The 24,544-nt window shown below is 47.2% G+C and overlaps 1 protein-coding gene across 6 annotated transcripts in view; it reads right to left on the reverse strand.

The window, feature by feature from the left end:
• The window catches only part of LOC108556068 (UDP-glycosyltransferase family 37 member C1), a 36,745-nt gene that overhangs the window by 6,510 nt on the left and 5,691 nt on the right, over positions 1 to 24,544 (reverse strand). For 5 of the 6 annotated variants that reach the window (XM_017912019.1, XM_017912011.1, XM_017912028.1 and 2 more), the window contains exon 3: positions 19,386 to 19,605. In XM_017912019.1, the coding sequence (XP_017767508.1) occupies positions 19,386 to 19,605 (220 nt within the window). Of the gene's footprint in view, positions 1 to 9,435; positions 9,511 to 19,385; positions 19,606 to 24,544 lie in introns of those variants that run through there. The other variant, XM_017912034.1, reaches the window with a different exon arrangement.

Genomic DNA, 24,544 nt, shown 5'->3' on the forward strand with positions numbered 1-24,544 from the left:
TAGAGAAGAGTAGAAATTCAAAGATTCTCTACTAAAAAACTGACGATACTTTTTTGAGTAGTAAATCAAGAATTGTATAATAATAGAATTGTAGAATTATTTGATTTCGTTACCTCGCACATTGTTACGGTAAGTTAAATTTGATATATTAATTAACCCTTTGCACTCGACAATTTTTTGGCTAGAGAAGATTTGAATTTCTACTCTTCTCTAGCCAAAAAATTGTCGAGTGCAAAGGGTTAATTAATATATCAAATTTAACTTATCGTAACAATGTGCGAGGTAACGAAATCAAATAATTCTACAATTCTATTATTATACAATTCTTCATTTACTGCTCAAAAAAGTATCGTCAGTTTTTTAGTAGAGAATCTTTGAATTTCTACTCTTCTCTAACCAAAAAGTCGTCGAGTGCAAAGGGTTAATTTTTCTCTCTTTTAGCGACGTTAGAAACCCGACAGTTCAGTTCCTTTCCAAGCCTCAATCAGTTTATACAAAATATATATTCTTTTAGTTCCAACCAGCAGAATTTAATTTTCTCCCCTTTTTTCTCTTTCGTGTAATTTATATAAACCTAATCGCAAACATGCAATAAAAACGGGTATTCAATTAAACGGCTATCTTTCGCTGGTAAAACGCGATGAATATTACCGATATCGCAATTATCTAATTTATTGCCTGACTCTTTTGACTGCGCGCTCCGAGTGAACTCTCGATGTCGGTCAGTGTGTATGCGCCACGTCGAGCGTGCATGTGTGTACCATATGTAGATCGTGTGTTATCTTAATTACTCCTGCTTCGACATTAGAGGGAGACATTTGTACTGTCCATTTCCTACAACGTGCACACGCGAATTGCTGTAACGCATTGACAAACAGAAATGTCGAAAGTCATCTTCCATTTCCGAAATATGGAGAACCGGACACGTGTATAATATCACGTGTATCGTGACATCGGAAGCAGGAAATGTTCGCGTAAAATGTGCGATATTTTATGTTAATAAACTTCGAACGACACTCGGCATTAACGTATTTATGAGAGTGTCTATGAGCGCGGTAATTGGTGTGAGAGGAGCCTTTATTTGGATGGCGTCACCCTGCATCGGGATCTATGTTTGCTTCGAGGGACCATCAAGATTATCAATTTTCGAAGCTGGACTGAGTGACGCAATTGGTCGTCATAGGGCCTATAAGAACCTGGCAGAAGGGTTCGAGGGAACACACTCTCTTTCGACAATCTACCGTCTGCATCAACCATCGTACAAGACTCAAGCCACCGCACACTTGTGTACCGCAGGAGAATAAAATACAATGTGGGCAACTTTCACCGTTGCCCATTGTCTTCCGGCGAGAGAAAGCTCTTGGTTGGAGTTCTAGGAAGGCCTCGCTGAGGCCCAAGGACAACAGTCACAGATGGGGATGCTAGACGCCAAGCTGGGACGTCTAGACTGGAGCTCAGCGGAAGAAGCTACGGACACGCGAAGACAAGGCGACGGAGAAGGGACATGCCCTATAAAACAACGAGGGATGCGTTTTTGGGGCCACTATTCGACCCGCATACGGAGAATAAAGAAGTTACTCAGCAGCAAAGAGCATAGTTTCGCTCAAATCCTTTCCTACAATAATCAAAGTTTAACATTAAATCTCTATAAACCAGATCCTTTACCACATTCGTCATCGTAGAACGTATATAGACTTATAGGATATTTGCCTTTTTATCCGATCACGATGACTACCCCTCTACCTCGGATCTTAAAGGCACCGCGCACCCCAGATATCGAGGGAACAATCGTAGAAAGACGGTGACCTCGCCCTTAACGGTCGCTTGGGTAGTTAACACGTCTGTGGAACACGTCCAAGAATTCCCCGAGCTTTAACCGTTAGGTTAATTACTCCGTGGACCATAAATCTAGGCCGTCCCGGGGTGTCTGTAGCTTAAGCCGGCGGACAATCACGCGTGTACGTTTATACCGTTACAAGGCAGAGTTTTACCGCGTCTGTTCGATCGCGGGAAAATGTGCGACACGAGGACGACAAATCGAGCGGATCGAGCTGAGACTCACACTCGCGCCTAGCCTCTACTTAGGGTGCAAGTAATTGATCGTAGGCTCCGACGATTCTCCGCAGACGGCGAACGCGGACTATGAACTCGAGGGGGATGAGCCGGGGCGTTATCGGAAAACGGGGCGAAATTATTTAGCCGGGAAAGTCCGAAGGCAGATGTCGCGAAAGTTACGCGAGGAACCATTTCTATCCCCATTTCTGAGGCCGACTCGTATCTCCGGGGGATCATAATTCCCGCGATATCTCGGATCGTTGTCGCTCGGGCTGGAGCGGCCCCGACACGTTACGAACTTACTTTCCGACTTGTAACGTTATCGCGGCACTCTGGGAGGCCTGTGCCAGCACTCCCGATGCGACTTTCCCGCCCCGAAACTCCTGCACCCGCAACTCATCCGCACGGGCCACCCTGCGCGAGCGGAATTACTCGGTTCGGGGATTCTAATTGCAAACGGAGAAAGAAAGATGTTCCATCCTGGCGGAACGGTGGAACGCTCTCAACCGTTGGCCTACTCCTGCCTCCGGATTTACTCCGTTCCACCCCATCCGTGCTCGCGTTTCGGCGAACACGCGAAATTTGGCCCCGAGGTTGCGGAAAATTCGAGCGCCCACGAGTACCGCTAAACACGATTGTTTCTAGCGAGTAACGCGTTGATTTCTCTGCCTCTGGGGCGAGATAAAGTAACGTCCACCGACGTGCTACCGAAACGTTATACCGGAATAACGCGGCCACCGAATTAAGGGATGATATTTCGGGGAACGGGGAATTAACCGGGGCAGAAGGCGGAAAAGGGGAAAAAAGGATTGTCCACTAGCGACAAGCGAGCGTTGCACTCTAATTAACCGCGTATAAACCGTGAAAGGCGGTAGACGCGTGAGAGGGGAGAAAAAAGAGGGCGGTTTATTTCGTCCGGGGTTTACTAACGTATTCGCGATGCGACTAGGTGCGAAAACAGCGTGAAACGTGCGCTACGGAAAATTCGCTGTTGGCGAAACGAAGAGGGGCACGTAATAAATGAGACTTCCGTTTATCGAGATCTCGCCACGATCCCCAGCCGGCTGCAAATTCCCCGGGTACCAGTTACGAGTGCTCCGACGACCGAGCGGTCGTCCTGGGATATACGCGGTCGCGGAGGCGCAATTAAAATATTCGCCTAAAGTAATTTCCGCGATTTTTCAAAGTTTCCGCAACCAGGTCTCGCGGATACGCGGCTATATCGAACGTCTCGGTGAAATTCGGTCCGCGCTAGTCCGCGAGGAAAGTAATTTTCGCCCCCTCGTAATTCCTTCGAAGTTACTTTACGATTTCCCGGCTCGTTGTCGCCTACCACCACCACCGCCATCGCCACCACCAACCACGCCGCAACCACCACCTCGGCCGACACCTTACCAACTTACTTTCCGACTTGTAACGTTATCGCGGCGAACCGAGAAGCCTGCACTCTCCTTCTCCGCCGCGGCCAATTAGCCGGCGTAACCGAACTCGCGCACGTACACCCACCTTCCGGTGCATTATTCAGGATTTTCACGGTGCCGTCTTCTAAATTATAAACCATAAATTTCGGATCGCGTTACAAATCGCGACGAAATTACGCCGCGAAATTTCTGTACGCCGGTTAATTATGCGACACGAGAGATAGCGGGGCGAGAGAGACCAACGATCGAGCGGCCGCGTGCATGTCGAATCGAAAGGAGCCGATTTTCGTTCGCCAACGATCGAGCAACGGAGTAATACCGGTGTTATAACCACTGCGAATGCAGCTGCAACGCGGACCGCGAAACGCTTAACAAACAGCCGCTGGAACGATCCGCGTGGCCTACGCAGGCTAGCTAATTGGGCCAGGAGCAGAAAAGTCCGACACCGGGTATGTTTCATTCGCACCTGACACAAACAACGTTTAAATCCTCAATTACAGTCGCTGGCGCGTTACGCGGACAGGATATCCGTTTGACATACGTGCCCGTTAATTTTCGAACGCGCGGTTTCTGCGAATGAGCGGGGCTGCGAGCGCGAATAAATCACCCACTGGATCGTTTCTATAAAAATCCCGTTTCTTACCCTTTTTACCAACGCGTGGGATTAAACGTCGGGATTATGGCGGGTATGAGAATCGAGGAGAGTAAAATTCGGTGGCACGGTGATGTATGAAATATTTGCAGTATCGTGGGCTTAGGGGGCCAAGCGAAAGGGGACAGTAAAAAAGGAAAGCAGTGAAAGCGAGCGGAAAATCGGGAAAAACGTTCGTCCACGAACGGTGCACCGATGGGTGTGCAATATTTTAGGAGGCTGATGGGGTGAGGGGGAGATTTCGAGAAAAATTGAAGAAAGGGGGAGACGATCCTCTCGAAGAAGAGACAAACTTGGGGTTGTTTTTCTTTGTATGTATATAGGAATGCTAGGGTTTAAGAGTGAATGCAAGGAAACACTTGGGGCTACCTAATTGATGATGGACAATAAACAGCAGCCTAGAGTTCAGGCCAAATGTTTAGAGTGACGTTTGGAGTGTACGTGGAAGGACGAGTGACTGCGTGCAAGGATCGGATGAACGAGATTTTTATAACTGTATCAATAGTGAATGAAGAGCGAAAGGCATCTGAGTGTTTAGGGTACATGACCCACAGAGAGCGAGGCTATGAGAAATTCGTGATCGAGGAAGAGAGCATGAGTACGAAAGAAGACAGAGTGCAAAGTTTAACACTGGATTTACGGAACCCGTCAATTTGACGGAAGGGTTGCTCCAGTTATACGATGGTAACAGATTTGGTTAACTTATATTAAGACTGTTAATATAATATATAATTGTTTTTAAATTAAACTAATCGTTAAAAAGAAAGGTACGTGGTTTCCTTTACCTGTCAATTTCACAGGTGTCCTTAGAAATAGGTATAAAGATAGCGTCCGTAAACCTAGTGTTAAATGAGGGTGCGAGGGCTGTCCTAGGACAGTCCTTTACGGAGTTTGAAGAAGAGTCGACGTGAGAGTGTCAGTGACGTGATCATAGATCAATTATTAGTCTAGTCTTTCAGTTTGTACTTTACTCCTAAGTACTCTTTTAGCTCGTAATAAATATATATTGGAATAAAATAACATCTTCTATTCCCTATATTCGCCAATCAAAAGTACCCGATATATTTGCTTTCTTGGTACAATTTTATTTTAAAAATATATATAGTTACTATATATAAGTAATTCCGTTGTCACGAATATCGGGAAACGGACGAATGATTTTCGGACGTTCATGTTTGGACGCGTAGACGGCCCGAAGGAGGGAAAAACGAAGGGAACATCGGGTGAAATAGCCCTCGGGCCTGAGCTCCGATCCAATTAGGTTTTTAATAAAAGTTTACCCATCCCGCTGCTCTGTCCCGCGAGTCACGTTCCGGTCTGCGCCCTATGGGCTGAGAAAAAGATTAACTGGTTCCCAGGGTAACCAGTCTTTTGATACCGAGTCACCGGATGCCCCATCGCCAGTGGCGTATTTAAAGGCTTGGTAAGCCTGTCTCTTATTTGAAAACGATACGGGAAGTCTCTAATTTCCTACGCGAAAAACCTCACCCCTGTCTCACACGCGCGCGCGCACACACACGGACAGGTACACGCAACCCTTGTGCAGCTCCACCATGAACGCTTCATCGAGTATCAAATTGATGGCAAATATTTGGATGACCCCATTACTCCCGTTGAACCTATTTGTGTTGCACAGGGAGTGTAACTTAGTGACCGATCTATCTATGAATGCTGATCGATCGCGGAATAACGAATACTCGCGTTCCATTAATACAAACCCTCCGTTCTCTGCTCTTTCTAATTATAATTTTTAATTTGAGCAATAATCGATTGTTCTGACAAGGTTTCGCCATTGCACATCCGCAAGAAATAGGCCCCACAAAGACCAGCCCCAGAAGGGAACCGAGAAAAGGAAAGGTTCGCGTTTCTAGGGTATAATTCCACCGTGGTGAAAATGGGAAACGAATCCCGATTGCACGAGGAGCTGGATGTTCCAGTAATTTCGTGAAATCAGAGTTATTCGTTGAACGCGAGCTCCATTGGAAATGCGCGGGTCGTAAGATTCCTCTCCGGTGAGGTTTTTAGCAAACGAGAGCACAAGGAGGAGCCTGACCAACGGCGATCCTTAGAACCGGAAGATCGCGTCCCCGGAAGACGCGCAAGGGGCGATTACTCGTGGAAATAAGTATTTCGAGTTCGAAAGGTGGGCGGCACCGTTGGCAAGCAGCGCAGATGCATAAAGTTGTGCCTGTCCGTGGCAACGATTCTAAATTACCGCGTTCCCAAGCGAGGCAGAGACGTAAAATCTACGTATTCGTACTTGCTCGCCCTCGTCCCATCGAAATTCCTTGGCAGATTTCGAGCAATAAGACCGGAAAAATACTCGGGGGAAACGTGAACTGGAAAATATACGAGTTGTTGGCTGGAAATAATCTCCGGCTGAAAAACGGAGAGACAAAGAGAGTAACGGCGGATCGCAAATACGATTTTACGCCGACGTCGATTAATCGGGTTTCCGCCAAAACGATTCGCATTAATTTCGAGCGAACAGCGAAATGCGAGGATGCGATAGCGTATTTTCCATTCGACCATGTACACCGATCTCTCGAGTCTAGGAAAGTGTAACACGGCTGTCACGTTGAACCACCGACGAGGTCCATAACAGAATAACACAAGCCAAAATACTTTAAGTAACACCCCACTCTTAGCTAAATTTAAATAAGAAACTAAGTATGAAAGACACGACCAAACTCAGCTTCGAAAGAGTATCTTTCTTTCATAAAACACCCTTTCGTAACAACCCTTGCCTACGGACGAGGATACGTTAGGAAGAACTCGTAGACTCGTAGTCCTGTTGGAACACGGATTTCAATATACAACATGGGTTCTAGCAACAAAGCTACGTTGGAAAAATACAAGTCGGCGGAGAGGAAGAAAACTAAACAGAAATTAAAACTGGAACTGACTGAACTGACTACTGAACTGAAAACTGTACTGAAACTGCCTTTTCGCAAATTTTGTGGGTGCTTATATAATGTGAAAGTGGGAATGAGTCAATTGTTTTTGGACTCTAAAATTGGCCTGCGTTTATCAGCCAGGTCCTTCTAGTGACTAAGGACCAACGAATTGTTAGTCATCCAACAGTCCCGTGACAAAAGAGCATCGCGTCGCAAATCTAAAAATGTTCACCTTTTGACATTTTAAATCCAATTGGGATATCTGGTTTCTGACTAATTTGACACTCCTCCAAACCATATATCCGCTATTTTAGATTCACCACCTTATTTTCTCGTTGTGTCTCTGAATTTTTAATCAGCGACGTGGAGATACCAAAAAATATCAAATTGCAATCGAAAGTAATAATATTTTAACACGTTTTGCCATAATATTAGATCCGATGTTTTGGTTTTTATCCTTTCGACTTTAAATTAGCAATCAGATATCGAAAATTTATACACACCGAGTTACAATCCAATGTATTTACATATCTGTCCAATATTTTGGTTCTATCATTTCCTTTCTCCCACTTTTTGCTCTAGATTCGTAATCAACGATCCCGAAAATACAAAGAAATGAATTTTTGTAGAAATCGAGAGATATTTTCTGTTGGAGGGCAACAGAAATAGAAGACAAATACCAGATGCGCCACTTATCCAGCAATAAGGTTCCCGGTGTCAGAGCCATAGCGAGTGACACAGGGAAGAGGAGTTTGCGTTGCAGGCCGTAACTATTCCGCCCTTTTTTCCTCCTCGTTCTCGGTTCTACTCAGAGAAGCTAGCTCGTGTCACACCGAGACCTTTCCTCGGTTATTTTATATATCGTTACCTCGCCGTATATGCGAGTACCCTCTGCACTAATCATATTTGTTCCGTCCGACAATTCTACGAGAAGAATTAACCTGACAGCGTTTACGTCCTTTTACAAACGTAAGTTCAATTGTCTTTCTTCTAGTTTTTTATATAGTATGATACAGAGGAAGAATAATATTTGAATAGCGTGTTGCGTGTGTTGAATTACGATCCATGTTCGACTCGACTTGTCCTATGTATCAGTGTTTGGCTGTCGTGTATAAGTTTGGTTGTGATGTGATTGGTTGGTGTGGCATGTTAAGTGGTGTCTTTCTATTTGTTCTGTATTTGTTAGGTGTGTGTATAAGATTCGACTTTCAATGACGGTGTATGTTTAACTCCCTGTTCTACGATCTAAATTCCGATTGCCACGTGACATAGTTGTGGCATTGCGAGCAGTGAAGAACACTAACAAAGGAAAGCGAGGCGAATGGCTGTGCGATCTTACTTCTAAGTGAATGCATGGGAACGCTCGGGCCGCTTCTTGAAAAGCGAGAAATAATAAACAGTGGCATAGGGTTCGACTAGGACGTTCAGGGCCATATCTAGGATGCGAAAGAACAAACGATAGCACGGAAGAATCATTTTGGTGTAGGAACACATCCCAGATGCGGAAAACGAAGGTTCCTTGCAAATATTTTCGACTCCTTCTAGACATCGAGGGTTCCGGGTCAATGGGGACCAGGTTTATGTCTTTTACAACCAGGGCCCCATGACTCGCGTACCATCTCGACGCCTAATGAGCAGCGAAAAAGTGTCAGTTCGTTTACGCCTCTCTAACGACACGGGTCTTTCCCGAAAAGCTAGCCTTCAGTTTTCCGCATCTAGCCCCCCGCACATAATAAAGTCCTACTGAGGAAACGTAGTGCTCTTTTCACTAAAAACCTCTCGTCCCCCACCTTCATTGACGAGATATCTATGATTGTATCGAATGATCGAGAAAGGAAGCCTGTGTATGAAAAGAGAGAGTGGCAGAGTTTAAATAAGGGTGCAAGGGCGCGGGCAAGGCACGTAAAGAATAGAAGATCGTGTGTTTGAGAGTTAGAGTTCAGAAAAACTTACTGTAATATTTTAATTAAATAAATCTATTTTGTTATTAAAAAATAGTTGTTTATTATACGTGCAGATCTCTGTCTGCACAAGATTGACCTAACAATAATCCTACATAATCAACAGCAAAAAGAAATCCGCGAAAATTAACTACGATCCTGACTAATGAAAATAATCTTTGAATATTGCAGAAGTCTAAATCATTGTTTCTCTAGCTATGTAAATTACTAATTTATTTGACAAAATGAACGCGCAGGTATCTTCTCTGTGTCTAACAAAAACCTTCGAACCGATTCCTCTACTCTTGGTCACGGACCACTATGTTACACCACCCCCTTCCCCCAAATTTTTCTTAGAACAGTGAAAAAATTGCAAAGATGTAAAATAAATATTACGAACCGAACGCTGGTGCGAAGACCGTTGAATGGCACGATCCAACCCAATGGAACCTGGCACGATCCAATCCAATGGCACGTGGCACGATCAACAACAAAACTGGTCACACGCCGAGCCACTTCCGAACACGGCGAAGAATAACACGCAACTGAGACAGGAAACGTTTGCGAAAATTAACCACGAGCCTGTTCGAGCCTGCTCGAGCCTGCCGATGTTTACATCGGTTCTTGTCGAAAGCCACGCCTCTCGCTATGTATCGCTTTGTTCGATTTCCTCAAGGTTTCGTTCGAAGACCTTAGGAATATCGCACGATATTCTAGGCGAAGGAATTAAACAAATTCGGGCTAGTATGTTCTTCGTCGAACGATGATTTATAGTCATATTATAGTTAGCAGAGAGAAATAAAACAATGAGAGATACTCGGCGTTGAGAGGAGAGTGAGATAATGAGGAATATTATCAATAAATATATGCAGTATCGTACTTTTTCCATCACGTATGTGCTTTCGAAGGTTATAAAGGAGCGAGGGTCTAAGGTGCAGAGTTCAGGTCCGCTGGGGAAACCCTGGGCAATGCGTCAGGCCCTTAACACGACCATATTTGGTCATGTTTGAGGGAAAATTGGAAAGCCTGTGCACGGTGAAGAAGAAATATAAAGTACACCGAGACGATCGAAAAACAATTTTTTAATTTAAAATTGAGATCGAGAATCAAAGACGAACGGAGTCAGGGTGAACAGAAAACAGGGTGGAGCGTTGCGAGAAATAAAGTAGAACTATTATACAATAGTAAATCGAGAGTTGTTATGGACTCGTGTCGCCGAATAATTCGTACCTATATTATATTATATTAGCACATCTTTATATTATTGTTAATTGTCGAAAAGTTATATCAAGAAGAACCTGTTCACGGAATCGGTGGAAGAATATATGAGCCGTTCACTGCACAAATGGATTAACTCCACTTTTCGAAGAATCTTAAATACAAACAGTTATGACTATACCAAGTGCTTTGACGTTTAAATTTAAGACTTTTCAAAAAGTGGAGTTAATCGATTTGTGCAGTGAAAGTCTCATATGTCTGTTTAACGATGGCACTGACAGAACTGATGGATTTGGGCCACGCAGGTCACAGACGTCTCCAGAGAAACTGGAGACAAAAGACACGCTGTGATAAAAGCGAAACGAAGAGGAGGGACTCACCCCCATATCGCTAGGATGCAGAGTTTATTCTTAACATGCACCTTTACTGCACGTTAATAAATTGTTACCGATAAACGCAACCACCGTTCATCCTCTACGTATACAATTTCATTAGAAGTCTGAAATGGAAAGACGTATTGGTTCGCATTTTGGCCAGCTTTTCATCGAAATTCCCCACTGTGCGCCGTGTCGTCGAATTGGTCGAAGGGATTAATCAAAGTAAGTAGAAACGCGGGCTCGATTGCTTATCGGCTGTGAAATAGAAGTTACGGTGAAGCAGGGCCGGTTTTAATAACAGCCGGGTCGCTTAATGCAGGCCGTCTTTCGATTCCGCTGATTCCGTCGATCCACGACTCCTCCCTGGAGCCACGGCCCATATATAACCTTGTAAAATCAAGCTCACCGCGCGTCGGGTCGATTGAAATTCACTCCGTCATCGCTAACTTACCTTGATTAAAGCGAACCAGAAGCTTCTCCTTTTTCTCGCCCGGTTCCCTATCCACTGCCACGAACCCGTCGCTACATCGCCCGTAATAATAACACGCGAGCGCGCCATATCGTCGAACCGATCGCCTGGAGAACCGATAATTTCTCGTTCCGCGCTTCCGCCATGACAGCGATCCGATTTCGATACAGCGGCACCGCGCAACGGTCGCTTGAGGAATGTGTCTCGCGAAAATGAAACACCCTATACCTAGCACCGTATATGCCTTCGTGTGCTCACCGACACACGGCCGGGGCCACGGATCTGTGCACCCGCACACCAAGACACGCGAATGTGCGCGTGGGTGTGTATAAAACCCCGATCTCGTTCCCCAGAGGCTTCTTCTTCGTCGGGTGCTAGACGGTGGTTGGGAAAATCCAATCGCTTCCCGACGATATACGTCTTTGTAACTCGATAAGTCGCCCGAGTAACGCGGCAGAGGGGTGGTGGTCTTGGGAAGAAAATTTCGACGTCCAGCAAGAAGAGCGGAGGGTACGGACCAAGAGAAAGATATGATAAAACCAAACCCAAATCCGGAAATCTTACGCCTTACTCGGATGTTCGGGGTGGTCGGGGTACGCGAGATTAAGGTGATTCTTGCGCGTGGTGGAGGAACGCGTCGGTCTTGGACGTGCTTCGCGAATTTCTCGCCAACGAACGAATCGGGTGTAAGCAAACGATTCGAGGGTGGGAATAAACATAGCTGAAACGTAAACAACGAGACCGGGGATGTAAATAAACAACCCTGGAGTGTAAATAAACAAGATAGGTAAGTAAACATAACGCGAATGCATCCGCGATTGTTGTCGATAACTTGGTGACATCTTCCGAATGGGTACACGGTGGACATTGTGCGGGAAAAAATTCCGAATATAATATTAACTCTTTGCCTTGCCATTTAGCTTCCGATGGTGCGTGCCATAGTTAATAACAAGGCCGGTTACGTGTCGAGCAATCACGACCGAACGCGACGAGGAGTAACACGTAACTGTGTTAGAAAGACATCGACGCAAATTCACGGCGAGCCTGACCTGCGATGTTTATGTTCAATCCTACGTACAAACTACCCCTCGCACCGGTCTCACTCATCGTATGTAACTCGATTTCCTTACCACGAGTTTCGCATGATATTGTAAACGAAGGAATTAAATATTCCCTATATCAAACAATCTAAAACTCATTCAAAAACCTAGCCAAGCTAACGCCTACACCTATTCATTTCCGTCGAGTAACTTCCATGACTACCATTATCCAAGTATACTACATTTACATGCTTCCAATAACAAACCACCCAACCTAACAGTTTAAAACACCCCAAAAGCTTATCCAAACCAACGCGTACGCTTATTTATTTCTATTGCTCAATTTCCATAATTACTATTATCTAAGTACACTACATTTAAGCGCTTACCTAACCGTTTATGTTGCAATGGTGCGTACCATGGTCAACAGCAAGGTCGGTCACACGTCGAGCAATCACATCGAGCAATCACGTCCGAACTCGTCGAAGAATAACACGGAACTGAGTCAGAACGACATCGGCCAGAATTTACGACGAGCCCAACCTGCGATGTTTATGTTCAGTCCTACGTACAAACCACACATCTCACCGGTCTCACGCGTATTTGACTCGACTTCCTTACGAGTTTCGCTGTATGTTATAAACGAAGGAATTAAACATTCCCTATATCGAACAATCCAATCAAACAATCCAAAACTCACCCAAAAATCTATCCAAACCTACGCGTACCCCTATTTATTTCCATCGCCCTACTTTACGTGTGAGCCTTTACCTTACCATTTACGACGAGATAGGGGTGCCATAGTCAACGTCAAGGTCAGTCACACGTCGAGCAATCTGGTCCATTCACGTCGAAGAACAAGACAGAACTGAGTTAGAAAGACATCGACGAAAACCAGCCACGAGCCTGATCCGTGATTTTCACGTTGGGCCCTATCCATCTACCACGGCGCTCACACGTTATACCCATGATTGGCCCAGTTACTTTACCACGAGTCTCACGCGATGTTATTGGAGCGTATTAAACGAGAGTATTCCGTGAAGGGAGAGAAAATTGCGGTTCTGCCGTGAAAGAAAAAAGACGACAACGTTGGGTGTGTACCCTTCGAGAAGAAAAGTTGCTCGTTTGACACGACGTCTGGCCGAATGCAGTTTAATTTCGCTCGATTCTCGGCGACGTACTCCTCATAGCGTCGGGGAAACGGTCGAGAACACGAATTTCGATAAAGCATGTTCATTGAACGAGGTAGATCCTGTTTGGTTGAACGGGACGCGGGGGCGCGCACGAGAGAGAGAGAGAGAGAGAGAGAGGGGTTGAAAGAGTAGGAAACTCGCGGGAAAATTGAATTCGTCTCGGAAGTTTCGATTATTATAAGATCAAAGGCGTCTGTCAAGATTACCCGTGTATATGGAGCTTAATAAGTCGTCCAGATGTTAGAACGCGACGCGGAAAGCTGACGGAGATACTCGACGACGAGCGGAAAGGGTGACCGTACGAAAGAGAAACTCGCCGGGAAACAAGATCAAAGTCTTAGCGTATCCACTTGGAGATTTTCGATACTCCCGTGCCGAGTCGTCCGACGCTACGCGAAAGCTTTATCCTTAATGAGAGACTTCGATTGGCGCAGTTCCTTCCAGTTCTTCGCCCTCCCATGGGAATTTAAAAACCTCACCCGTAATTTTTCACCGGAGTGCGAATAACGAGAAACGCGATAAACGTAGAAGCAGACTAGCGGAAACTGCGCGAGTGATCGTTCCCATGATGTTCGCGGCGTTGTAAAATATTCTATCAAATAATTATCATACGGCAGCGAAAATAGAACGGCATCGCAGAGTCGCAGCATCAATTATTACAGAGGTACCGTTCGATTATCGAAGGAGAGCCCCGGGTATAAAGATGTTAGGTTGACGGTCGCGAACGTCTGTATTAGGGCGGGTTCTAAATGCGGCTTTCGTGTACATCGAGCCAAATGCATTATTCAAACACTTGTACCCGTACACGTAACTTAAATAATGAAATTCACCGGATCCGAGGAAACCGGCTTTTTGCCCCGCGACTAGCTATAACTCCACAACGGAATATATTCCTGGTAAATGCGATACCAAAGACGCGAAAATTCCATTTGCAAATAAGCAACTTTTTAATCCGCTGCCGGGTCGCCTAGGGAAAACGATAGCCCGAACTTCGCGCCTAAGTCGGTGCAACTATCGAATTCGCGAGGAAGCCTGTCTCTCGGAAAACGATACCAACACCGTCGAATCCTCCGTTGCACGTCGAACACCTGAAATTTCCTACGGAAAAACGAAGATTCTCGCAATTACAAGCCATTGTACTCTCGAAACCGTCCTCTCCCGTTCGATACAGCGAGCTCGTCTGGTCTATTCAACGTTGATCCAGTTTCCGGGATCGGAGAACGTGTTCTTTGACGCCATCGTCGGGAGACGCAAATCGTTTAGATCGTTCAATGGTCGACCGGGATCGCAGTTCCTTTTCAAAGCCCACCTCCGGTTTAAGAAACATCAATCAGAACCAAAGTTTCGGTACTCTCCGGTTGCTCTCCTCGGACTATCGAACGTTGGCCCATTCATCAAAGAGGCAGCAACGGCACACCGAGACGGAACAGTTACCCCCCGGCAAGCGTCCAATTACTTTCTCGTCCGGGGACGTTCCACGCGTCATTACGCAGCGTCTCCGGTCCTGCGTTCATTTCCAGCCCCTCTCGCGATCCTCTTCACCACGCTTCTCCCTCGCGCTTTTCTCTCTTCCATCTGCCCTCTATCCTGTCGCTCCGCCATTACGCGTCCCTTACGAGCGAGCAGGTGCCGCGAAGCACTCGACGAGAAAGTCGCACACAGCCTAGCCAGCAGGAGAGAAGATACCTTGCGAGTTGGCGCGCGAGGAATAAGAATCCTCGGCTACGCTTTGCCTCTCGAATAAATCCGAGAACGCTCGGCAAACGAGCCACGGGGACGGATGGCATTCGTGCCTGGTCGGACCACCACAGCTCGGTGGAACTAAAACTCGTCGAGCGAAAGGGTTACGCTCGGAGAAGAATAAGAACGGGAACAACAGGGCAATAAAGCGGACGAGGCGAGGCTGCGGTATGGGGTGGCGGTTGAACAAAGAGGGTAGAGTAAACGTAGGAAGACAGCCAAAGGGAGGGAAAAAGAGGGGGCGAGGCGAGCGAAAAACCAGAGGACAAAGCGACGGAGGAAGAACGGGAAGATCAGAGGGGGGCGAAGGGGTGAAAAGGAAAGGAGAACGAGTCGGGTGTCGGGCTAACTTGACGACGGAGCTGCACTATGTTATCCCTCAGCCGTAACCGAAGAAGAAGCGGAGGAACAGGGGCGTGCCTCGTACCTCCTTACAAACTGTCGAAACTTTGACTACCACCCTACCACCCTTCCGACTACTGGCTTTACGTGGTAGCCTGCTCGCCTGGCCTCGCACTCGTGCACACACACACATACACACGGACACACGCGCGCGTACCTTTGGCTACGGGCACCGTTGCTGCCTTCCTAGACCGTAAAGTACGTGTCTGCGTGTGCGTGTCTCCTACCATTTTGGAGAACATACGATATTCTCGAACGTCGCCAGAGAGAGAGAGAGAAGTCCTCGCACGAGCAATCGAAGGACGAGTCCCGTAGTGCCGTTTAATATCGCGTGGCGGCAGAGTTCGCTCATCAACGGAAGAAACCGAAGGGCGAAGAAGAAGAGGGTTGCCACAGCTGGTGACCCGAGGACGCGTGATTAAATACGACTTTGCGCCACTTCTTCTTTGACCGGGTAAAATTAACGAGGGTATGCGAACCCAAAGTAGCTGTGCTAATTATACGAAAAAACCGTGTTTCCTCGTCCATAATTCGAGACGCGAAGAAACAGAGGGAGAAAGTCGGAGAAAAAGTCTTTCCCTGGAAAAGCTCGCGAGGAGAGACGTAGAGAAGGTATAATTGCAGGGCGAAGGTGGAAACGCGGCTCGCGAGCGAGTACACCGAAATGTCTCCGGGGCCCGATAAATTCGGCGAAATTTCCACGACGTTTATGTCCAACCTAAGACCCCCGGAATCGTTACGATCGTACAGTTAGTGCCCTACGCGTCTGGTACGCGAGAGAGGCACAAGGGTGAAGGGATGGGAGCCAGGGATGGCGGAGAGCATCGCTAACATCGACTACATCAGTAGCTGTGTATGCCGTTTGATCTCGACTGAAATGGCTGTAACTCCAAGTTGGCTTACAAGCGCAATCATGCGCAGAGATCTTTGGGAATTGAATGACCACTTCGCGTCGCCTCGTGGGATCCAAAAGGAGAACAGGAAATCGAACAAGCTGCACGTCGATGACACGGGTCACGAGCCCCCTTTTCTCTCCTCCCAGGAATAACCTCTTCCCTCTCTCTCTCACTCTCTCTTCCTCTGCCCCTTTGAAGAAGTCGCGAGCGACGGACGATAATATAACCTTGGTTATAGCGGTTTAAGATCGCATCGATCAGCCAAAGTACCAAAGGATGATGCTTCGCGGCCAAGGAACAGGATCTATGGCGGCTACTCGGACTTTGTCGACCCTGGAACTTCGCGATCCCGATCGGGCTTTATTGGCTCGATGGACGTTTAAACGGATCTCACGGTATCGTGCCACCATCCCCGATGATAGCGTATCTCCCTCGCCGCTGCTATCGGTGCCATCGCCTAACCGCGGCGTTATTGCGTTTATCCGCGACGACTTTCTTACTTTAGACTTTACTTGGCCCAGAGCGGGAGTACCGCGGCCGTAAATCAAGCAGAAGTGGTGATTACGCGAAGCACAACGGCAGCCGGCACGGCACGACAACGAGCAACCCCGGCTAACACTGTTTCCAAATCGTTCGTTAATTTTATATCACTCGTGCATGAGACGTTGCCCTTAACAATTGCGCGCCGACACGCGAACCCTATGGCAGAACAACGCTCGGTTAACGCCGGTTCCCGTCTCGCATTTCACCGCGTCGTTACCGCCGCGGCGCTCGTTCTACGCGACCAGCATATTCGATCGGGTGCCCGGCGCGTCGGACGATCGTTTAATCGAAGGATAAATCTCGGAGCGTCGCTAAATTTGCATCGCGACGCGGAAAATTCCGGCCGACGAAATGCCGGCAGGTAGCAGAGCCTCGCGACGAATTCGAAATTCTCCGAGAGTTCAGCGGCGAATCTGACGCGTGTCGCGTTCTACGCCAGACCGTCAACATCGTCGCATCGACGGATCGAGATGGCCGCGAGCGAGCAATCGTCTGACGGCCGATTACGCGCCCCTATATTTCGATCACGTAACGACGAGATGCAAATCGCGATCATCCAATTACGCGGCTCGAATCTATTTATTAATTAATATTCAAGGCGTTACGTAACGGGGATACGATCGCACCTGCATTGTCACGGCGCGGGGTACCGACCGTCTTGTCACCCTCGGTCCACGCTGTCAGGGATCCAAGACGATCGCAAATTCGAGTTGTCGTGATTAGCGCGAGGCAAAAGAGAAACTCTTTCATATCGATCTCGAGTCAGATCGCTTTTATTCGACGTTAAATCGCCAGTGGATCGCCGGATCGGTCACGCGTACGCTAAGTCTTCGATTTGAACTACTAGCGCGACGGTCGATCGCGTTCGTTGGAGCAATCTCGGATGTTAGCGTGGAATCACAGTGAACGCTGTAACATCGTCGCGGTAAAATTACGTCACCGTAAATACGCGGGATTTACTATTCCATCAAACCGAGTCGGCGATGGGAAGAGGGTACACACGGAGACAAAGCACACCATTATCCCGGTGCCGTTCCATTCCATTTCGCGTGGAATGGAAAAGCTCGGTGGAAAAATCATTCGAAGACGGGACAAGGCGAGGCCGGGTCCGTTTGAGCGCGGCGACGAGCGAGTTACGGGCGGCGCACCGCGATCGTTGAAAAATTCAGCAGCGAGCAATTATTCGAACGCGGGAAACGCGGCGCGTGGTGACGCGCGTAAACGCGATCGCGCGGCCGCCGCGGCGCGTGACGCTTGGCCCGTGTGGTTAACAAGTTATCCGTGGGGCCGGCATTGAATAATGTAGAATTTAATTTCGACCGGGTTCCCCCGTCGTCATCGAGGCAGCGGCACCGGCGTTGATTCGCGCCGTGAAACATTTAGCGGCCGTGAAATTTCCCATGCGACCGGCCGGATACGGCCCGGTTGCACGACCAGCCGGGTATTTGTCGATGGACGAGAACCATCCGGAGAACACGTCCGCTCTTTCCGCAATTCGTGCCTCGAATTTAGGACCGGCCGGGCAACGACGTGGAGAAAGGGAGAAAAAATGGGATGCCTGGTGGCCAGGGTAGTAAAGGTGGCGGTGTGGGTTGCGGGTGCAGGAGGCGAGGGTGCGGCGAGGGGTGGACGAAAAGAAAGGGAGATATAAAGTGTCGGTGAAGAGACAAGGGCAGAGGGTTGCGGGTGAGATCGGTAGCAGGCTGAAAGAGGGAACGGGAAGGGTGGAAAAACGGCAGTGAGCCGCGTTACGGATTAACGGGGCGCCTGTGCTGCAACGACGATGCACTTCCCGGATATCCGAGCGTCCGGACAGCTCGTGAGATATTCAACGGACCGAATATCCGGAGAGATTATACGATTTTCCTTTTTGTCATGGGACTCTTCCCGCACCGTGTCTATGTTTTCGTGTTTCCCTTTTTCTCCCTTTTCTTCCCGACCCTTTTGTGTCTATCTCTATCCGCCGTTCCCTATTCGCCTATTGCATCCACGCCGCGTCACCGACCATGGACACGAGAAGTTCGTGGTAACCGACACTTTTCGGCGTTGGATTCGCCTGCGACCGAGAGAGATTCGTCCCCGCGTATCGCTGGGCCACGTATGAATCATTTATCAGAGCAGGGGAAATGAGTGGCCGGGATTCGACTTTCTCGTTACCGCCATCACCCGGCCCGTTATCGTCCCTGTATAACACGGAATATTCGCATCGATAGCCCTGGCATTCGCGACGTTCTAAATTCATCGCGTCGCTCGCCGGATATCCGTATCCCTCCGACCGCGACGTGCCGGAGAAAGTGAAGCTAATTGCAACTATTCCACTTATTCGTAGCTTTGGCAATCCGTTAAGTGCCGTCTTAAATAGCATCGTTGTATTTCCGATAGAGATATCGGATCATTTCTATCCGATCCTAAAGTCTCGCGCGCGGTTCATTCCGATTTCACGCGCGAGATTAAAAACAGCGCGTTTTTCCTGCCTCTTCCCCATATTATGGTGCGAGATTGGGTGACGTCGATAAAGGATAAAGGAGTCGGAGAAACGTACCTCGTATTGTTGAATACTTCGTCCAAAGCGTGCCTCACGGTCTCCTCCGACAGTTGCGCGTAATCCAGCATTACAGCGACGCCTCTGGCCCGAGCCGCCATCGAGTTTTGATATTGATCACCGAAGAAAGGCATGAGCACCATCGGCACTCCGCTCTGGACTCCCTCCGATAATCCAAGGAGACCACCATGGCCGAAATAGCATCTAACGTTCGGATGATCTGCAAAAATTCGGGTAAAGGCTCGTTTCAGTTCGAGTCGATTCGTCCAAGGTAGTAATCGCGATGAATCGATCGGAAGGAGGACCAAATCGATTGCCGTAACCCTAACAGTCGGCCGTTAAAATCGAAATCGAGCGACGCGTTCGTAGAAATCGGTTCTCGATATCGGAAAATCGTCGCGGAGGCTCGTCCGCGTGACACGGATATTAGTCGGACCCTTTCTTGTTTCGAACAAAGGCAGAGGGACGCTATTCCGATGTCCCTATTCGCGAGATATATCCGTTAGATCCCATTCCGTCCCCCCGCGTGAAGTATGAATAATCACGGAGAAGCGGAGTTATCGATGGCGAATACGAGCGATTACGAACGTGCCGGGGCGGTATCAGCGTTTTGACTGAAATCCGTGTAATAAGGCAGAGGTGTACGAGCCCTGGAGGATCTCTCGACTTTAAAGAAATCCCGGCGCCGAATACTCGGCTGAAAAATCCCTGTCGTCCGCGTTTATCGCGAGGAGTCACCCTCTCGCAGAGGGTGGCTGCCACATCCCCGTCGCCATACAGGAGATTCCGTGCCTCCTCCGGCGTCGATCCTAATGTCAAATTCCATTACCACACCGCGCCCCCCGACCCCTTCTGCCCCGCTGCCAACCCTACGGTCCCACGACGCCCGAGCCACCCCCCCCCCCCCTCGATTTGGGTACAGATGTAGACGAGCTGTAGGAGTTACCGTTGCCTTGTGCGGAACGTAAGGGTGGCTCGGAAGGGGCGAAGGTTCGACGGGAGAGCACCTCTCGAGGTTTCGCGCTCGATACATCGTCGCATCGGCGCGCGTCGATACGTGACAGAGGATATCTATCGGGGGCTGGTCTGAATTTTTGCGGCCGACATCGGGAATGCGGCGACCGGAGACGGGGGAAAATCGGTCGGGCGTTCGCGCGATTTGCTCGAGATTTCCGTCAGCCGCGAGATACATTTTTACGGCGTCTCTGTAACGAGAAAATAACGCGACGGTATTTCCTGCACGATGCTCGCGCCGTCTTTTACGACCATCGGGGAGAGCCCACCCTCTGCGAGAATTGATATTTGGTCGTCCATGGGCGCAGAGGTGGCCGTAAGACGGAAGTAATGAGAGCGGCGAACTGTTCCTCGCGATCGGTACGCCATGCGTGTGTCTGGGGGGTGAAATCGTCCGAGAGATAAATTGGCCGATTCTCCTCGGTGGCTGTCGCGACGATAAAATTTCGAGGAATTTTTCCACGGCGAATTATTCGCCAGGGGTGACGCGAGTCGTGCTCTGTGCATATTAAACGTGTACAGGTACCGGAAAATTTATTCCCGGAATCGCGTGATTTGTTTTAATGCGATTTCCAGTTGTCCCGATTCCGACGCGATAAATTCGGCCCTGATCGATTCGAATTTCGAATTTTAACGCTATTTCGACTGCAACTCCACGACCGTTTGACCAGCCTAATCCGACAGGATCGTAAAAGTGACAAAGTGGCAAGGGTTGAAAACTGTTATAATATCCATTCCGCCTCCCGAAACAGTTTCAAAGAACCGTTATTTTCTATAACTGTTATAAAGATCCGAAATCTGTGAAGATATCGATTTCGATTACAGTTCCAGTAGCTTTTGAAATATTGGTTCTTTATCGGTTACTGGTCTGTGTAGCATGCCGTGTACGGGTATTCTCGTATGGGTTCTATTTCGGTTCTTAAATCGACGCTCTAGTATCAACACTGGATTTCTGTGTATCAACAGAACTAGTATCGCGTACTTTGAACACGATAGTGCGAGTCATTACTTTCGCGTAACCGATGTCAGTGAGTCGAGGCTGACTTTTGCCACTACGTTTCCATACGTGATAAGATTTCTTGTACATATTTTATCGCGAAATTGTTTGTCATGAAAAAATCAGGGGTTTTATTACGTTATTGAGTATTTAGAATCACGAGATCGCAAATTAATATTCAACATATTTTTTGTAGCGGATAAAACAGATACAAATACCATTTTATCGAATTATGAGGAGGAACAAGTGTCTCGTCGCGTGCAATGAAATATTTCTAAACGCAGATCTGCGTCTTTGTATTTTTAACTGAGTAGTAATACGAATAATTACTAACGCTTTAAATATTCAACGAGGATATTTCGTCTCTGCTGTATATATTGAGATAAAAGTTTCTACTTTTACCATACCGTCCGACGTTTTGAATAACTAAGGAATAAATGACAGTTACTAATTATTTATCGACGAAAAATGTGGCTATGGAATTCGCTTCTACTTGATAATTATGTAATTAAATCTGTCTATATACATCGCCGAATATCTAATCGATGTCTATACACACGGTCGTTTATGAAAAATAAGAAAAATTGACACAGAACTGTCACGAAAGTTGACGCTGTAGCGGCGTAATTGTAATTATTTCAGATTCAACGTTCGTTTTTGCTCCCTCTGTCATCATCGACGACGTGATTCACCAACTGAACCCCGGTTTGTCGAAACGCTTTCGAAGAGCCGTTATTTTCTACAACAGTCGTAAAACACCGAAACCTGTGACGACATTGATTTTTCCCACGGTCCCAGAATCGTTTAAAATATCTGTCATATCGACTGAATTTGGTTGCAACATTTATAACATCATTTCCGTCCCTCGTAACTATTTCAGAAGCAAGCTTCGTGTGACACTTATTAACGTACTACTATTTAATTATGAAAAGCTACAAATTCGAAAAACATTTAATTTTAATTCGACCTTACATATTTATTTCCCTCGCGATAAAATCACAAATTCTCTTAGGGTCTATGCAAATTTGCACGTTTTAAGATTTAAAAATATCATTCTGATCGACATGCGCTGCTCGTTTCCGCGCGATTTCCTCTGAGAAATCCATAACGAGCTAGATTCGACGGTACAGCGGATTAACGACTATTCCTGGGACAATTTGTACTTCCGCGAAGAATACCCTATTCCTTAATGGATAGCCGGAGAAATAAAGTGAACCTCGCTAGAATGATTTCACTCTTTACCCCTCGAGGTAATGTAATCCATCGTTTCATCCCTACCGCTATATCGTTAAACGCGATACTCGGGGGCATTGCGTGTCAACATCCCCGTACCATCGATATCGTAGCCTCTAAAGTCAATTACATTAGCGAGTTCCATGCGAATTGACAAGATCGATCGCAAACACTGCGCGAAACTGTTCCACGATCTAGAACAGCCTCAGCGTCGAGCAATCGAGCGATCCAGGATCTTGTTTATTCCCACAATCTCCACCGTGCAAACTACCGAAAAGTCGAAGAAACTATCGAACTCGCGGGTGCAAAGTTCCCTCTCGGAAATTTCTCCGAAATATAGCTGAATTTGCACGATACTCGAGCCCGATAATACTCCTATCTGCCGTTACAAAGTTGCCCGATAAAAGTGTATCGTGGTCAAACGGGGAGGTTACACGGGGCCAATTAAAGGACAAGGATTAACGATTTCCACGGTTTTATAAGAACGACCCTTGAGGTAAGTTACGACCGGGCTCGAGCACCATTTCGCGTGCACCGCTTAAAGCGTGCGAAGTAGCAGGAGCAAAGCGTAGCCGCAGATCTTATCGAGATCACGAAGACCGAGGGGATAGCCACGGCGAGGAGAAGGAAGCGGCACCGGGATACACCGGTCACGAAGCGAGATAATAAAATTAAAGCGATCGATTCCAGCCTCCGACCGAGTTGCCGCTAGTTTTAGCTAGATTATCCGACCACCGGGGCTGCTCGCGTGAATCCAATCCGCCACGAAAAACCCGATCGTCACAGCCTTATCCTCCATATTTCTGCGAAAAACAGGCATCCGCGCTGCAAACGGCGAATCAGCCGCGAGCTGACCGCAGCGGGGAAATAGTCTCGGCGGTGTGCGGTCCCATAGCGTTATGCAAGAATTGCGTAACGAGAGAGTGACACGATTTATGTAAAAGCGGATTCCAAAGTATTTCAAACGGAATAATAAACACGCGAGGCGAAGGGTACGCTGGTTTAAAGAGCGCGGAGGTATGAAAGAGAAATATTTGGACCGACCGGATCAGAGCGAGCGATGGGAAATAAACGGGGTCGAAAATTGCCAAGAAACGAAGAAACGAAGAAACGAAGAAATAAAAATCGGCTAACCTCATTCAAAAATTCACGTTGTACGAACACCTGGAATGATAACGATATGGAGGAAAGCGATATCTATTTGTACAGCTTATAGCTAAGAAGTAGAGTATAAGTCATTGAATTAGTTAACATTTTGCAGGTTTGTAGATTTAGTCATCTGGTTCAAGAAAATCTACCACTATAAGGGCAACTACTCGATAGTTTTTGAGATATTTATGATTGAGGTTTCTTCCAAATAGTTATCGATAGCTATCAAGTGGCATTGTGGCCTGACGGCAACGTTTGAAAATTGCCAGCAGCGTGAGAATTTTCGGATATCGACATTAGGTTGCAATGACACTTGATAAATATTCGAAATAAATCTGTAATTAAAGCAATAATAATGATACGTTTTCTTGAACTGGATGACTAAATCTGGAAAGTTTCAACTAAATCTATGACCCGAAGGACTCTCTTGCACTCTCCTTGTAAACGGATGTGTAGCTTGGCCGTTCCTAGGATTCTAGGAAAATCCTGAAAAACCTGCGTGAGTGTCTCAAAACATCCAGAATAGCTCGTAAAGTTTAAACCTGGCCCAGTTACTACATAATATCAGCGATAATTACAGGCAATATTTACCTTAGATGTTCTAACGTCATAGCTAATGTAATACAAACGTTCAGCCTTTATTCGAAGAAGCCAATAATTGGTCTGGTAAAAAAGAGGCATAAATGAAGCTTCGCAATCCGTGTCGACATCACGAATACTATCATACGACAACTGGTTGATCTAACCTGCAAATTCGCCGGGAGCA

This window comes from Eufriesea mexicana, unplaced genomic scaffold, assembly GCF_001483705.2.
Source record: "Eufriesea mexicana isolate 0111107269 unplaced genomic scaffold, ASM148370v2 scaffold474474858, whole genome shotgun sequence".
In the NCBI taxonomy this organism is placed as follows: domain Eukaryota; kingdom Metazoa; phylum Arthropoda; class Insecta; order Hymenoptera; family Apidae; genus Eufriesea; species Eufriesea mexicana.